This window comes from Plodia interpunctella, chromosome 8, assembly GCF_027563975.2.
Source record: "Plodia interpunctella isolate USDA-ARS_2022_Savannah chromosome 8, ilPloInte3.2, whole genome shotgun sequence".
Taxonomy (NCBI): domain Eukaryota; kingdom Metazoa; phylum Arthropoda; class Insecta; order Lepidoptera; family Pyralidae; genus Plodia; species Plodia interpunctella.
Genome location: NC_071301.1, coordinates 1,494,086 through 1,512,054, shown reverse-complemented (window position 1 = coordinate 1,512,054; position 17,969 = coordinate 1,494,086). Strand labels below are relative to the sequence as shown.

At 34.3% G+C, this 17,969-nt stretch overlaps 4 protein-coding genes across 6 annotated transcripts in view; 1 reads left to right on the top strand and 3 right to left on the bottom strand.

The window, feature by feature from the left end:
* The window catches only part of LOC128671784 (max dimerization protein 1-like), a 296,995-nt gene extending 287,808 nt beyond the window's left edge, over window positions 1–9,187 (bottom strand). The window contains exons 1-3 of one of the 2 annotated variants that reach the window (XM_053748542.2): window positions 8,990–9,187; window positions 8,769–8,859; window positions 8,656–8,685 (exon numbers count right to left, since the gene is read on the bottom strand). In XM_053748542.2, the coding sequence (XP_053604517.1) occupies window positions 8,656–8,685; window positions 8,769–8,859; window positions 8,990–9,044 (176 nt within the window). In that variant the 5' untranslated portion in view covers window positions 9,045–9,187. Of the gene's footprint in view, window positions 1–8,655; window positions 8,686–8,768; window positions 8,875–8,989 lie in introns of both variants that reach the window. The other variant, XM_053748541.2, reaches the window with a different exon arrangement.
* Window positions 9,188–9,489: 302 nt separating this feature from the next.
* LOC128671778 (uncharacterized protein) lies at window positions 9,490–12,131 on the bottom strand. Its single transcript, XM_053748533.1, has 5 exons — window positions 11,402–12,131; window positions 10,929–11,116; window positions 10,648–10,781; window positions 10,026–10,196; window positions 9,490–9,669 (listed from the first exon to the last, which is right to left on the bottom strand). Exons 1-5 carry the CDS (start codon window positions 12,043–12,045, stop codon window positions 9,505–9,507), a joined length of 1,302 nt encoding a protein of 433 aa, XP_053604508.1. The 5' UTR covers window positions 12,046–12,131; the 3' UTR covers window positions 9,490–9,504.
* Window positions 12,132–12,548: 417 nt separating this feature from the next.
* On the top strand, window positions 12,549–14,378 carry LOC128671782 (uncharacterized protein). The gene has a single exon (XM_053748539.1). The coding sequence runs from the start codon at window positions 12,698–12,700 to the stop codon at window positions 13,709–13,711; it is 1,014 nt and encodes a 337-aa protein (XP_053604514.1). The 5' UTR covers window positions 12,549–12,697; the 3' UTR covers window positions 13,712–14,378.
* LOC128671780 (blood vessel epicardial substance-like) overlaps window positions 14,101–17,969 on the bottom strand; it is a 45,849-nt gene continuing 41,980 nt past the window's right edge. For both annotated transcript variants that reach the window (XR_010369967.1, XM_053748535.1), the window contains one exon: window positions 14,101–17,845. Coding sequence is in view for 1 of the 2 variants with exons in the window: in XM_053748535.1 (XP_053604510.1) it covers window positions 17,781–17,845 (65 nt within the window). In the remaining variant the exon portion in view is untranslated. The remainder of the gene's footprint in view (window positions 17,846–17,969) is intronic.

Below are 17,969 nucleotides of genomic sequence, written 5' to 3'. Positions count from 1 at the left end.
TTCGGAGATTATCCGCCTCAAACATACAAACTCAGAAACGCTTACCTCTTTATAATAATAGTATAGATTTAGAATTTACGCCACTGATTACCAAATCAGTTTTATATATTATATTATTTATCCGTGAACCATCACGGATAAATAATATAATATATAAAACAGTTCCTTTAGACATTCACGGCCTTGTTCATTCACGGATATGACGCCTGAAAGCCCAGGGTCCATTTGAAAAATTAAAATTGTGTCGTTGCTGCGTTTTTACGGCCTGCCTGCCAATCCTCTTTGAGAATGCTGTTGTTGCCTCGCAGAGGCAGTTACACCTAATCTCAAACTACACCTAAGTATAACTTATCTTAGACAGGCCAAACATAACATATACACATATCAACGCACGTGACTGTACCGTACATGTCACAGTTTATATGGTTTATCTGTCCTTTTCGCCGCGGACGCCTCGGACAGTTCCCATGAATCATTTCAGTCCGAGCATACAGTCCACGCAACACGGCTGCATCTCTTTGCATGGCCCATTTGCATGAGATGAGATGTTACCGCAAACATGGAACAAGTTTCTTCATATTATGCAAGCGATAATTGTCGGGTGCTTTCATGCGATTAGAGTCTAAAGAGGATCAGGACATAAGAACAAAAATTATAGAGGGCAAACGATATCTTCCATGCTTATTATGAAACAAAGACCGCAGCCGCTGTCTGTCTGTTCGCAATAAATACAAAAATTTCTGCACAACGGATTTTCATGGGGTTTCCACCTATAGATAGTGTGATTCCTGAGGAAGGTTTAGGTGTATAATTTATTATATATGTCTATATGTGTCTTCTTTGGACGGCGGGACGGCTAGTCTTTGATAAAATTAAAAATTTGTACAGATGCAGAAAGACTTAAATTTGAAAAAAAAAACAGTAGGAAATAGGAAAAGGCATCGCAGAAAAAGAAGAAACGATACAGAGCAGAGAGTATCCGTTTCGGGTTATGGGATAGCTTGCATTGTTGTCATGCATGATAAGCCTTATCTTGCTTACGATGAAAAACATCATGAGGAAACCTGATTTCTATCTAGTTGACACTTGTGTAGTGTGTGAAATGGAAAAGCGGACCGGAGAAAAGGAAGACCAAGAACGAAATGGCTATAATTTTAAGGCAAGGGATGGAAGGAAAGTAAAGAAAGAGATGCTATGACAAAGATAGAGTAAAGAATCCAAGTTAATTTACAAACAGCGAAAGTAACTCCTGTAGGCCTTTTAGGAGACTACAACTTATCGTAATGCATTTAGCATTCGAGTATATCATTTAAAACGAGGCCCTTCTGCATTGCTATCAGTTGACTAACAGAAGGAGACATTAGTTACGATCACAGACATCTAACCATCTAACTAGACTAGATAGGGTATTCATGTGTCTATCTGTGCGACAATATTTAAGTCAGAGGTCATGGAATTGAATGGGAAAATGTTATTGACAAAAATGTTTATATATATTTTTTAAAATTATTTATTCAGTCCAATCTACAATATCCAACAACAGTACAAAACCGCACCACAAAAACCTCGCAGGGTTTATCTGGGCATCGGCGAGTCGCTGTTATTATATTTAGGCAGGTAGAAAGTTTTCAACTTATTCTTAAATGTCAATATTGGTTTGAGTTCTTGTCAAGATACTAAAAAAGTAATATATAAGAACGTTCTACTCATCTTGACTTGAAGCAAAGACTGCGTAGTTTACATGAAATCTTATAAATTCATTTTGGTTCACGTTTCATTCACATTTTGGCTCTATTTCTGATAAAATGATAGATCATCTACATATAATAATATAATAATAATGTTGTGTGTTTAACCAAATATAATTATTTATAATTGACATCACAATCACAATTGAATAGAAAAAACAGTATCAAATTTAACGCGCACGATTTTCTATCAGTCAACCTTCGAGAAATGCAAAGTAATTGCGACAGGTGCAAAAATTATGAATAGAAAGATGTTTTGTCTAGTAAGAATGTATGTCTATGTGTACGATAGTGATGTCTATTGAGTAGATAGTGCGGAATGCTTGTAAGTTGATAAGGGGCTTGTTACAACTCGCTTGTTTCGTTAAGGTAAATGATATACCATTGTTATATCAATAGGAGGGAGTAGCGACTAGTGTAGTTTTACGGTAACCCGAAAATTAATTTCTACCGGATACCTACTTTTATCAAGAAGTTATTATAATGTTTGTTAACACAGGTGACAGATTTTATTCAAGTCGATCGCCTAAAGGCATGTGACAATACGAATACCGCCATCTAGCAAAATTCGCATAAATATATTACGCTTTATCTTTTTAAAGAATAACAAGGTCTTGAAAAGTCCCGGTGTTTTCATTTTACGCAAGCTAAACTTAAAAAGTACACATTTTATTATACAATTTTCTGTTGACAATTCCATACGATTTTCTATAATCACAGACTAGGTAGCATGACTGATTGTGTATTGTGCTTATAATCGACCATTTCTCAGTAAAACTATAGGCAGTAATGCGTTACGCACGCTTCCTGTCCGATTCACTCTAATTTATATTTTAATACAATACTTTTTTTTTCAACAACGTCAGACAATTATCCTTCTTGATTTGAAATCAGTACGTAATTAATATAAAGAATCTCTAGTTTATAGCTTTGCCCTTGATAGATTTTTACAATCTGCGCGTCAGATTGACCTGGATCTTGGATGTTATATCTGTATGCCACAAAATATAGTAACGTTGAGTTAGTATGGGATACCGTAATACAAGTCTCGAACGAATCCGCGTGATTTGTCCATATTTATTTATTTAATCTAGTGCTCAGATCAGCATGGAAGTAAATTTCTGGCTTAACGTTTTTGCCGAAATATATACAATTGTAACAAAAAAATATGGTATATAAATACAGTTTTCATCTTTAATAATGACTGGCACCATCTATCAACAACAGTTTCTACACGTCTAATACTCCAGTAATGGCTTCCACACGACAATACTAGTACGCGAAGACAATGATTACCTCATAAAAACGTGGAAAATACCATGTCATACAACATTTAGTCAATCTCGGGGGCTTCTATCTCGAAAAACAACGGGCTAATGAACTTATCGCTCGACGTTTAGTGTAGTGACACAGTCTACGATACAACGTGAGTGGTTGCATGCATCGTGGTACGGAGAAGGCGGCGTCAGTTCGGCTAATATGACTTGTTATGAAAAATACTTCTTTAGACATACAAAATAACTGTTTCTCATCTGAGTTGAGCTGACGGTTACATTCTTAGAGACAACAGAGTTCGCCTTTCTACGGTTTTCTTCTATTAAGATGCCGACGCGAATGATCATTGCGTAGTTTGCACGAGAGTTTTTATTTAAAAATCCAGCTATGTATGCCGAATCCGTCAAGTTCGGCAAACTGGTCCACGATAGTGACCGACATTAGATTGGCACACGTACCGTAAAACGGATATATTTCTTTGGAGACCACAAGCCAGCACTTCCCACTTCAGGACCTATCGGAATTTATTCATTTGTTCCTTTATCAGATCCCTACTTGGCAACAAAGCTTGGCTTGGTAGGAAACGATGTTCTAATCATCTATTAATTAATATTTATTATTATTAATAGTTTTGCTATTAGTGGTCATTGAACCATAAAACACATCATCTGTCGTGTTAAAGTTAATTAATATGATGTTGAAACAGCAAAATTATCATTAAAGTATAATCAATCTCAGTATTTCTTAACTAACAGAGTATAAGATTAATAAAATATAGCTGAAGACAAAGTAAATTCGTAATTGGTAATAATAATAATGAGTTCATAGCAACTGTAGGATCAAACCAGGCCATTTATAACGCTTGGTAACTATGTTTTTTGGTATTTAGAGTATATTATAAAGTATACAACAATTTATAAAGAGGAAAGTTTTCAATTTTGTTTTTAACGAATATAGTTAGGTACTAAAAACAAATACAGATTCTTTGTCAATGAGAACAGGAGCGAAAATTTTAGTCAGTTAGAACGAACGTTAGCACGCAGGACTGTCCAAAATGTAGGTTTTTTTTTACCCCTTTTAGAGTCCAAACTCCTGGGCCAAAAATAGCTTAAATGAAGAGGGTTTTTACCAGATTAATCCAAAAATAGTTCCCGATTAGAGAAAAATGTTGCTATTTGCCGTGAACAAACATATCAAAAGACCTCCGCTATTTTTTCAAATTATCTTTGCATTGAAACATGGCGATACTCTGTCAATCCGTTAGGGGTAAAGAAGTGAAAACAATCTAACATACGTGCCTTCTATCACCTCCAAGTCAGGTGGAATTTTATGTAGTTACCTTACGTAATTCGGCTGAGCTCATCACTGCGGAAAATGATTTTCTTTAAGTTTGCGCGACATGCGCGTGTGTATGTATATAACCGTATAACATGAGATAACGTGACTTTCATAACACCTTTACATGCATTTGGTTTACTGTGCATAAAGCTGGTAATAAAATATAAAGGTTGCATTAAAATTTCATTTTTAAACATAACATTTAACTGGGCAAACATGTTTTCGAATGAACGTCTACATGGTTAGCGAAAAGTAATTTTTATTTTACAGAAAATATAACAAAAATGGACATATCTAACCCACATAATACAACAGTCTATCATTTATGAACTTATACCTAGTAGTAGTAGAAACTTGCAGGCGGCCAATAATAACCAATAATTTATTTATAACAAGCAAAAACTAGACAAGGAACAGTTTGTACCGTAAGGAAAAGAATGAAATCAATACAGAACGTCTGTTGTTATTGATAAATGCGTTCTATTATAATTCTAGTCGTTAGTCGGTAATGGCCGAACACGTGCTGTGTGCTGATGATGTCATGCCCATGCTTCCCTACAGAAACCTCAAGACTTGATTGTGTACACCGTTTCAAAACACTAGCAATGAATCTATTAGGTTATTCAAATTATGAGAGGTAAACATTAAATTTTAAATGTCCTTTAAATTACCATCTAAAATTAGTAGTATTTTCTTCCAGTGCTGTATCCGCGAGAACAGCCAATAAAAATTACTGGCTGTCACAAATTCGTAGGCACGGAACGTGGCATTATGCGCTACGATTTCTTTGCAACATTTTTTCCAGTGAAAATAAATTATGATTTATGGCGCGTTTTGCAAATAATACATACAGACACATTATGTGGGCAGAAAATCTATGTGTTGTTTTATTGAATGTGACTGAGATAAGTTTGATTTATTACGAAGTAACTGCACATGCGCCTCGGTGGAAAATGAAGAAGACGCGAACGCATCACGCGTTTTGCCGCCACTTTTTGTGCAGCGAGTCAACCGCGACGTGGAATGGTATACTGCCGCCATTACATAAACATTTTAACAAGGTTGGTATAAAATTGGGGTCTCAGTTGAAGCACTTACCTATTCTGCGTTGAGATAGATGATCGATGGTGCATTCATAATTCCACAGTATTTATTTTGATAGTACTTAAAGACAAAAATGTTTATATTTTTACACATATACAGAAAATAAAAAAGTAAAACTAAACCTAGATTAGATATCCAATTATTTTTAAGACGTGATTTTTTAAATCCGAATTATTATTAGAAATTTATATTCATTAGTAAAGAACATGCTTTTTAGCACAGTGATTAATTTTTTGTCAATAAACGCAATCGTTATTGATTGATTCCCGGATGTATTAATAAATGGTTACTTAAATATTACTTAATCAAACATAAGTACCTACGTGTGTTCCGCTTATCCTTGTGAAAACTACCTGTCTAATAATGGTCCTAAAAACCAACTGTATCAAAATCTCCCTGAAGCTGTTTTTATTTCTACAATCTCTATCTTCTTGTTTGCAGATACCAATCGTATAAATTGTTCAATGTGCAGATATCACTAGCATAAAGCAGACATCGACGCAACGTATAATTTGAAGTTTACTACCGCTTTCTACGCGTAAAATTTACGTTACCAATGTGTGAGCACCTTGGCTTGGCATTACAGACGGCTCACTAAAATTGAAATTCTGCAAGCACCCGCGGTACAAAGGCACGAAAACCACAAGTTCATCATTTTGACATACAATTTCCTCATGGGGGTGAAACTTAAAAGGAATATTTTCACGCGTTTATAGATAAAACGGCTGAGAAAACGTTTTATCGCGTTTATGGTACTGTCCATCAATCACGCACGTCTATATGGATGCTACATCGCTCCCGGATGAGCTTCGGAACCTCTGTAAGCTCCAGGGTATGATGCGTTTCGCCATATCTCGTACCCGAGGAAGCCAATATTAGGCCTCAATCTTTGTTGTATTATATGGGTTGTTAGGTAAATATTGTTTGCCTACAGAAATATTTAAATGGAACTTATTAAATTAAAAGTGAAGGAGGTTATGAAGGGCGTTGACGCGAGTATAGAATTATTGACAGACAACACATATTGTGTCGACCCCATATGATGGGAAATTGTAAGGAAGATAATGGTAAAGTAATAAATTGACGGTATGAGAAGTGAAGTTCAAGATACGAAAACATTAGCGGCAAACATCAGTTAATATGTCTCATTTAACTTCGTGTCGCGATGCAATTAGATATTTTAATTACTAAGAAAATTATCTAATTGAATGGGTTTGTCAGTCAGTGTACGACTAAGGTATATGTTTAAACGATTAGGTAACAAATAACCACTTTAAATAGAAGAGATTTTACGCGTTTCACGTGTAGCAAGCACTTCGCTTTTACGACCCAATGCACAGCAAATAATACGCGCTCAGTCTAATTTTAAATTTTAAACCGATTGTGCCGATGAGTTTTCTAAGCTTGTAAACCTTTTACCAAAACGCATGAGGTAGGTAATATAATTTCGTTACATTTAATCGAAATTCCACTATACAACTACACGTGGCCTAAGAGTTTCGCAACTCTTGGCTCTGTCTACCCCGTAAGGAATGAAGATCTGATACTGTATCTGTATTAGGTTGTCTGGAAGTCGCTTTTAGCGATATGACCGCCAATGGACTTCGATAAACATTTTCTGATTGGGATCGTTTTTTTTCGCATAATTTGTTTTGTCCTATGGATAGGTAGTTCTTTGGCATACGGTTAATTGTGGCATAATTAACTTTTAGGTTACGTTAGTTATGCTTCTAATAGTTAAGCGTAAACCGTAAGAACGTTATATATAAAAAATATTATAACTTAATACAGTATGTTAATAGGTATTACATTAGGGCTTACATTTTTATGCTTATAGAAAGAGACCTGTTCTGTCTGTTTCTTAATGATTACGATGTACTGTACAATAAAGAGCAAAAGCAATCTTTTATTCATTCATATTGTCCTAAGTGTAATAAATATGTCTTTAGTAAAACAAAGTCGCTTCCCGCTGTCTGTCCCTAATGCTTAGACGATTTTATTGCGGTTTTTTAATAGATAGTGTGATTCCTGAAAGGGTTAGATGTGTATTTACTCGAGCGAAGCCGGGACAGGCCGCTAGTTAAGAATAAACAGTGCTGACTGACTAAACACACACAAAACATGTATATACTGTCGCTTGTTTTGGTTTTACATAACAATTACGTAGCTGTTTTCGATTTTTGATAACATTTTGCGTGTCGTGTATCGTGTCATTATAACTTTAGCAATGACCGATTGTAACTTCGTGATACCTATAATCATCACGTGCATGCATATTCTGTGCCGGTTTCTTTAAAAACATAAATAAACATTCGACAAATTGTAAAACATCAACTATTTAGCGACATTTCATCTGAAAATTATACCTAAGTAGGTAGACGTATCTTACGTAGGTACCTAGTTAGATAGATACCTGCTAACTTATCAAAAAAAGTGGGCACCTAGGTATCTACTATTTTTTAATTAAAATGCGTAGATATTTAGAGTTGTAGAGCCCTGTCTATGTAGAGGTAGGTAGATATTTTAGGTAGGTATCTACCAACTAAGTAAATACATATTTGGTAATTGGTATTGCGTGTAGTAAGATTACTTGTTATCATAGTAATGTTATTATTACGTAGCTGCTAATTGTGAAATGAAGACTACCTAGTTATTTTCCTATACCGCCAACACTTTCCAAAGAAAATTGCATAAAACACGATAAAACAATCAGACCCTATTGACATAGAAAGATAGTATCTGATTCACGCTAAGTGGCATTGAGATAATACTAGTCAGCAACAAGAGCCGCTAATTAAACTTTATTGACGCTAACTGTACATAAATGGCGAAACGTACACAAATTGCTGCGAAAACAAGAATAACCACACGGTCGCTGGTTCTATCTATTCAAAGCAAATTACTAGATTGTATGTTGTGGTTAAATTGCCAGTTTTAAAGTGTATGAGCGTCTTATGACCTATCCGAACGCAGGTTGATGATAGCGCGGGTTGTGGTGACGATTAGGAAGGAAGACCAGCTCACACGTGACATAACAAGGCGCGCCCAGCGGTCGAGCTGCCAAATGGGTTACGAGCGTCATCCTCAATCGCCCCTACCCGTGCATTCTTTCCTAGACAAGGTCACTGCGCCACGCGCATCCCACACCTCGCCGGCAACATAACAAATCGCAAATAAACATGACACTAACCTGTTCTTTTCCAACTCGTTATGAGTCGTCCTGGAACAAAAAACATACATTGTAGGCTCTGCACTTCTGAATTCACTACACTTCACTGCACTGACACTGATTTCTGTTCTCACCTGCTCCCCTGCGATTTCTTCGTCTTGGGCCGTTTCCCTCCTCGAGATTCGTCGTACGCCGGTAAACTCGACGCGTATCCGTGTTCCGCTTCTGCAACAAAAGAAACTGCCTTTCCGTCAAAATCAGCTGATTATGGCACGGCAAAAATAGACGGGAGCCATGTTGACGTGTGCGTGGAGTGCACTCAATTGACAATTCAAACAAAGAAAATCCAATTCACCTCTCTCGCGCCTTTCGATGTATTCAGCAGCTTGGATCAGGGCAGCAATACTCATATTTAATGTATCCCGAGTTAACACAGGTATTCACGAACGTCACACGACTTTATTCGATTAAAACTATAAATAAAAGTATTTATCCGCTCCGAAGTTCACGACTGCGTTTACCGATGTCAAAAACACACTAGGCGACTCGGGACGCGCGACCGTGCAGCGCGCTTCGCGATTTGTCGGCAGCGCTCGGGCCCGGCTCGGCGGACCAATCGCGGCGCGCCAGTGCCCACAATAAAATACCTGGGTCAATCACGTGAACTTTGTGTTTCCAAACAAAACATTTTTTTTCTATGCACTCTACGTGGGATATTGGATCAAGTTTTATTATTTTGTTGGAATAATTTGTATAATACCACAGTGCACCAAGGTTCAGATCACAATGTCAACATATTTTTATTCAAAGCAGATTGTAATTAAATGCCATGCATACCGGCAACATTACTTGCTTATAAAATAAACTAAATTAATATAAATGTAGGGTAACAACAATAGTAGAAAAAAGTACAAAATACATTTGCGAAACACTTTTAATGTTTAATATCTTCAGACAAGTCTTAAGGGTATCATTGAGGACTTGCAGCATGTGGATCCGAGCGAACATGACTGGTAGCAGGTGCTTTCTTGGCTCCTGGGGGACAAAAGACAAATATTCTAATAAGTTTTTCTTTGATTCAACAATATTCCCAATTGGATTCGTACATAACGGTTTTTTATTGTTGTACAACGATAAAAAAAAATTGGAAGTATGTAAGTATATACTTTTAATAACTATCATTTTTTATTGTTTATGTATTGATATATATGAATTATTAGCATGGCATTAATAATAATTTCTTATATTAACCTTATAAAAAAACACAGATTTATTTAATAATTATAGATGATATGTATCTTTTAAAAAACGATTAATTTTTTAGATAAATTTTAAAAATCTAACTTCATGTTATTATTCTCTTTAATTGAAAAGTTGAATGGGACACTCACTATAAGTATCCTAACTCTTCTGTAGTACTGGCTGAACACCCTGACCATAGAGCAAAGAAATGAACAGATCTGGTGTGGCCTGAATTCACACGTCTTCTCTGTCAACTCCACACAGTTGGCGAGCATCGGAGGGAAGCCCAAGATGAAGTTGAATATAAGGCACCATTCATCCTGAAACAGTACCATTACTATTATGTTGGAAATTACAGAGACTAAATAATGGAACCCTTATCCAACCCCCTTGTGTAACTTAGCAAATATTTAGAAAAAAATATTTTCTATTAACATGTATCGTTTAACTGCCATCTCCCAATAGCAGTTCTATCCAAACAATGCAAATTTCAATCTTTTCCTAACAAGCTTAGCATAAAAATGTTATCTTTATATTTTAAGTTTTCTTATAAGATTCTTTAAATTATTGGTTAGAATTTGCCTCAGACAGAGACTAATTGCAATTATACTATAATTACAGAATACAAATTGAATCAACCATCATGTACATTTAGATAATAAAAATTTGTAACAAATACTCCAAAATTCAATAAATATTTTGGTTATACATCTATAACAAAAATATTTTGTAACAGTTTGAAAGTAAACTTTAATAAATAATTAAAATCACCTCCTGTGTAAGTAGACTAAAATCGACATCGTCAGAACTAGGCAGAGCTGGATAGGAACCCTCGCTGACTCTGCTGTTGAATGTTCTGATGATAGTCTCCAATCTGGCACAGTTGTACAACACAAATGCTGCTCCTGAAATTGTACATAAAGCATAAATTACTAAGATATAAAGGCAACACAAACTAAAAAAAATCTAATAGAAGAAAAATTTTAAAATATTTTATTTTTCAAATCGGCCGGTATTTTATGAAAGTTCAAACGTTTATATTATTAATTTACCTTTACTAGATCCAGCGGAGGAGCAATCAAAATTGATTTTGACAGCACTGTTTGGCCGTATTTGTAGCAATTCAAATGCTACAGCTGATTCACCAAGGTGATTTATAAATTCTTTCCATTTTGCATCTGTGGCTGCTCTTACACCATACTTATGTTGTGCTATTAATGTCATTTCTTCTTGTCTTAACCTAAAACAGATTGAAATATTTTTTGCAGTAAATTATAACAGATAATACACAGGTGGATACGAGGGCTAAGGCTGTTAAAGCTTAAAAATGTAATATTGATTAAATTCTTAATATATAATTGTTATGTAAATACGTGTTTTGAGGCGAGAACATTTATTGCAAAGAAACTGATCAAATGAAATCATTTATTCATAAACTAGACCTACACAGCCATTTTTTCACATCAATTTTTATATTAAATAGTAATTTCTCACGAGCTACAAACTACTGAGTTAAAATAATCACCTAATAAAATTTTCTGCTGTTACTGCAGTTTCCTTTGACCCAGTTTTGGCATTCAACACTGCACCACACAATATCACTCTACTCTTTTCACTTTTACTTGAAGACTTTGAAGTCATAATGATGTTGGATGTCTCTTTCCTGCACTTCGTATGTATTGAACAAAGATTCTGCACAACACTACACAAATACTTCAACCGGAGTGAGGTTAGACAATTCAAACTATCACATTCTGGATCGCAACATATCCCTGACGATTTTTCAGTTATTCTTTTTGCAATAATTTCATTAATTTTCAATCCTTCCGTTAAACCAACGCGGATTGCCTTAGATCTTTCAAGAAACAAGAAAATGCGCTCTTTTACTTCCTTAGCACTTTTCACTTCTAACACCCAATTTCTTGATTCATTAATCAAGTCTTGCACATCCTTACCAATGTAAGTCATTAATGAAATGTTTTTTTCGGTATTAGTGCCCAATTTTACATATTTATGCCAAGATTTTAAAGTATTTGGAAAACTAAAATCCCCGTGCGTTTGTAGATTTTCCATATGTTTTTTAATCAAAAGTCCTCGGCCAATGTTAACACTTCCCGTCACGTAATTAAATATATTTTCAGAAAAAGACTGTATTGTGTATTGTTCCATTATTAAATTATCGCAATTTAATTAAATATCATCGGGTTTTTTCGAATTCTACTCTCACCACACTCTAGCAAAAACAACAACAGCTGATTTTGATAACCTGTCATCTGTCATACATACATTGACAATGACAAGACAACTAAACTTTTTAAGCAACAGATGCGGAATACCGCCGGCAAATTCTGTGTTCTCGGCCAACGCCCGAAAAGATTTTCAAAAATTTCTTGGAAATTTGTTTCAATTTAATTTCTAATATCTGTGGAAATTTGAAAAATTCATTAATTTTTCTAATTTATATGTTACAAAATGTAAAAAGAATATTAAGAAATTATATATAAACATTTAAAGGAATTTATTGATAATTTCCGTTTCGGAGAACATTACCGTGAGTGTTTCTTCACCGTTTCCATGCGTTCTAAAAAATTTCAAGCGTACCTGCTCCAAATTCTCCAAAGTTTCCGAACGAAAATTAGCTGACGTCGATATGACGTTGACATGTTGATACTTTAGTTGTCATGTCAAGTTTCAATTCGTGTCGATTTGGGAAGGCGACACGTTCAAATTATTTTTTTATTACTATTTATTAGGTTGTAATTCCAACGCTAGTCAGACAGAAACTGTGCAATTACTGGATTAATTATGATATAATATAAAAATGGCAATATACATGAGATATATCTTATTAATAACGGTGACATGGCAGGTGGTAGTCGTCTCGTCTCATGATCACCTTTTAGAAGGCATTTATTGTGGAAAAACTAACTGTTATGAGGTGCTGGGAGTCACTAGAGACGCTACTAAAAATGAGATTGCCAAGAGCTACCGGCAGCTTGCTAAAAAGCACCATCCAGACATGCATAGATCGCCGGACGCGAAGAAGGAAGCGGAGGAAAAATTTAAAGAGATCGCGACAGCGTACGAGATTTTGCGAGATGATGAAGAGAGAGCTGACTATGATTACATGTTGGACAACCCTCAGGAGTACTATGCCCACTACTACAGATACTACAGACGCCGCATGGCGCCGAAAGTGGATGTTCGTATAGTCATTGCTGTGACAATAACTGTTATATCTGTAATACAATATTATAGTGCATGGTCAAAATATGACACGGCTATAAAATACTTCATGACTGTGCCAAAGTATCGAAATAAAGCTCTAGAAATAGCTAAAGCAGAGATCAAAGAGCAACAAGGAAGGAAGAACAAGAAAACCAAGTCAGAACAGAAGGAAGAACAGGACAGAATAATCCGAAGAGTTATTGAAGAAAACATGGATATTAAAGGAGCATATGCTAAACCTGAGATCATAGACATCTTGTGGATTCAGTTGATCATACTACCTTATACTATTGTAGTTTATATTTATTGGTATTTGCGATGGTTCTGGAAGTTTATTGTGTTGAAACAGCCATATGGAGAAGAAGAAAAACTTTATCTCATAAGAAAATATATGAAGTTAGGAAAGCATCAGTTTGATGCTTTGGAGGATGGGGAGAAACAAGAGTATCTTCAAGAGGAGTTGTGGATAAAAGAGAACTTTGTAGCTTGGAAAGAAGTGAAGGATGAAGAAGCTAAAAAAGCTCTAGCGGAAAATAACAAATACAAACAATACAGGAGGTACATCAAGCAACATGGTATTGGAAGGATGACTTTTGACGACTCATGATAGTTATTGGCATTTCCTAATTTATTTCTTGTTATACTTAATGAAATGGGAATCTAGTTTTTACTCAACAAAATTGTGTACATATTTATAATTGTTGTGACCAAAAATATAATCTTCAAATTCCATGTGGCTACTAGTTTAGGACTCTCATTCTATTTTATGTAAATTTTTAAAATTTTCAGCTCACTGCTAGTGGTATAGAATGTGATTCGCAAGTCTGGCTGACTTACAAGTCATATTCGTGTTTGTAAAACATCACATATTGTCATCTTACATAATATTACTGTTCTTTACTGTTTTCTCAGTAAGTAATTCCTTTATTTTCCATGCTGAGTCCATGCCAACTAGGCAAGGGGTGTTGTAATCTTAAGTTTAAAGAAAATAAAATAAAGTTTTACACAAGTTTTTACATTTATTTTAGTCTATCTGTATCAACATGTAGTACTACAGTGATCAATAATATTTATTCATACAATCATAATTTACATTCATCACAAATGGCAATTAGTTAAGGCATTCTAAACACCCCAGGTGCGCCAAACAACACACACCAAGGCAAGTAATACATAGATTCACATTAGCAATCACATTTTGTCCTTTAACAATCCTTAACAAAACAAAATCACAGTCATCAATAAAAAAAATATCAAATTTCTTTTTAAAAAAACATAGAAGTGCTTTCTTCTTGTTAAAGTATAATTAGATGTTCACATGACACAAAGTTATATAAAGAGCCCAGTTAGTAATATTTTATAAAACAAGTTATACAAGACGTTTATCAATGATATTGCTTATAATGAGATGCATATATATTTGCAAAAATGGGCGAAAGTTTTTATTTAAATTTATAAATATATATTAGGACAAATCAAACAATGTTTTAATAAGTAATTTCATGTAATTAACGAAAACAAAGGGACCTAATGCCATGTGAACACATCTTAAAATGAAAATCAAAATTGAGATCCTTATTACAACACTTGCGACACCTATTCACGAAATAGTCACAATACTAAAGCTTTAATCAATACAAGATTATTATAGCTACTTTGCATTGGCAGTGCATTTTCTGATATCTAGCTTTGAGACTTGTATTTTGTCATTTTAAAGTCAACAATAATAAAAAATATATAAGGAATGTTATATTCAATTCGTTTAACTTTATAATTTTCAGCTTCATTTTTTTCCCAATATAAACATTACTTATAAGAATATATAAATACTATATGTTTTTTAGATTATCCTGTTTGCATAATAACATCATATTTTATTTTTAGACCTGGAATATACTTACATAATAATACAATTACTTATTAATTCAAACAAAAATGTAGTACACATGTAACTTGTGTTTAATAATTCGAATGTTAATTGTAATAATGTTAATTAACGATTTAACTCATCAATTTGATGAGTCAAATCGTTAATTGTAACAATCTTTTTTCAGGTTAATTAATTAACCTGAAAAAAGTTTATTCTCTTGATAAACGTCATTTCCGATTAGTAATTTTTTTATAAATCCACGGTATGTATTATTCTGGCAATGTTGTCATGGCGCAGCATTAAAAACTATTTTATTTTGATTTGGTGAAAAATTAATTAACTGCATCATATTCTCTTTCATTGTATCCACTATAAAATACTTGTCATTTCATCATCTACATGTCTATTCCACACTATTAATCTTTTGTTACCCAGTAACCAACTCTGGCTCACGGATCATATCATTAAATGACTTTACAAAATAATATGGCTATGAACACATCTTTTATTATATAGTTTTATTTATTTATTGAACACGATTTCGCTTTTCTTTTTTGTTGTTAATATCAAAATATAAACTTGTGCTGCTATCTATAATACACATACACATATAAACATACGTCTATTAAAATATATTTGATATGTGCTAAAAGTAAACGTGCGATGGAGAACCGATGTGCTTCATTTACCTATTAGGTTACGTGTCCAGTTTCCGAATCGTATTTATTATTATATTTACTACTAGCAAATGCTTATCTTTTACTTAAAAGTATGTATTAACCCTAGGCACTGTCTTAGTAATCATTATTATCTGTGCTTAAAAATGGCACTTTTAATTTAGTCGCACCAAAGATGTATTCATAGTCAATGAACAAAATTTATATTTCGTACGAGTTTCTGTATGTTATTTGTATCTCTTATTCGTATTTAGACATTTTTTGTACACTCTCATCTACATTAATTGGGACATCCAACAGATGAATATTTACACAAAAGACTTAACCATCGAGATGTTATTTTTCTAAAATATATAGTTTTTTAGTATGTTATAACAGGCAGGATGAATATCGTTGTTAAATAATCCACGAACTTAGAACCCGAAATTATGATGATACAAATAATAATAATAATATTCAATTAGTTTTGATGATACATCCTGTATAAGTAATTCGTTTATCCTTGCGTTCCTTGCACGCCTCAAAATGGCGGGGCCATAACCTCCAGCTGATTTACCCACGGCGAATGTAAAGTGATTAGGACATTTAATGAAAATAGATCCATTTTTTAATAGATTTATGGATTCTAATCATGATACTGAACCTCTGATTTCAAGGATAACGATGTTTAAACAAACATCCTGCACCTATATGTTTGAACTTATACATTAATACGTATTTAACATACCATGAAACTATATAGTCTAGATTATGTTGCTATAATAATGTTTTTGTACGAGTCTTAAAATAATTAAATCCATATTATTACTTTCTATTTCATATTCGATAAACAGTTTTCATTAATTCCAAGAGTGCCCAAGAGTATTGTATTTATATAAATCTATTATTATCAATTTACAATTGTTTCTGTATGAGAAAATAAATATCTATGTCACTGAATCGATATATTTATCTGAATATTTGATATATTTAGTGTGCATTTATAAGTATTTTTAAAATGTAAATACTAGTTAACGGTAATTTACATTACTGTATTTTGTATACGCTATTTCTATTTTTCAATAATTCTCAGTCAATAAACCTCAGCTATTTACGAGCTCAAGATTATAATATATCTATTTTCTATAATTATTATTGATCGAACTTTTGTGTCCCAATTATTTTAATAAATTGATCGTGGATATATTGCAAGCTATGGCTAGACACAAATGTATTGTCAGTTTGTGACTAAATATTTTATATAGCTGAGTTGGACTGGGGCGAGTAACTACTTTTCAAATGTTGGCAAAGTATTAGTATATAAGGTCTCGAGTCTAGCAATAATTTATATAAAAAAGGGGAAGTTATACCAAACTAGCCAATGCTCATGCTATCGACTTTAGCTATCCAGCACAAGATGGCCACAGGCCACCATGGCCGATGGCCATCTTGTGGCCACCTTACGGCTTAAGGCTAATGCATACAGACTCTGTACATATAAGTCCTTACAATTATATGTTACTCTCATTTTATGGTTGTGACGCTTTTGCAATTAGGTACATCCATGCTATATTACTTAAACCAATAAGCAGCTCAAACGACATGAAGCAAAGAAATTGTGGTCAGTGCCACAATTCTAAATATTCATTTCAAATCTAAATAAATATTTTCGAACACTAAATTACAGTCGAAATCGAAATTTCATGTTCGTTCGCTCAACTGTCATAGCTCAGAAAACACCTTTATGACGTTGCAATAAGGTACGCCCGTAAGCTGCAAATCCTCGTTCGCCGTCACCGTATATTGAACCGTATTGCGCCGCAATAAAGTGCACTAGAAACGCGTAGCGTAGAAATTTTAAAATTCGAACGCCTTTATAAAAATATCTATCGCATGGCATTAATGTTTAGATGTCTCATCATCACAGCATTATAATCCGTATGTCGTCGTAATAAGATGTACTAGTACTAGCGACGTTCACGCGGTCTTCGAACACCAACACTACGACAGCACTAACTTTTTACACAATTAAAAAGTCAACGTTCGATCCACCGCCGCTGTGTCAGTGCCACAGTATTTTGTCCCTTAATGTGTTGTAATAAGGTGCACTAGGTCTGCCTGGCGGACACGGCCAGATGCAGAGCGCGGCCTCACACAGGCGTCTCGTGGTCGGCCTCCTCGATGCGGCCGAGGCGCCACGCGTTGGGATCTGTCGCTGGAAAATTTTTATTCATTTTACAATCTACATCGAAACGGTTTTGTTATACATGTCACGCGTGCATTTTAACTATTTTGTTGAAAATGATAACGACATGAAAAAATTCAGAAATCGAGCGGGA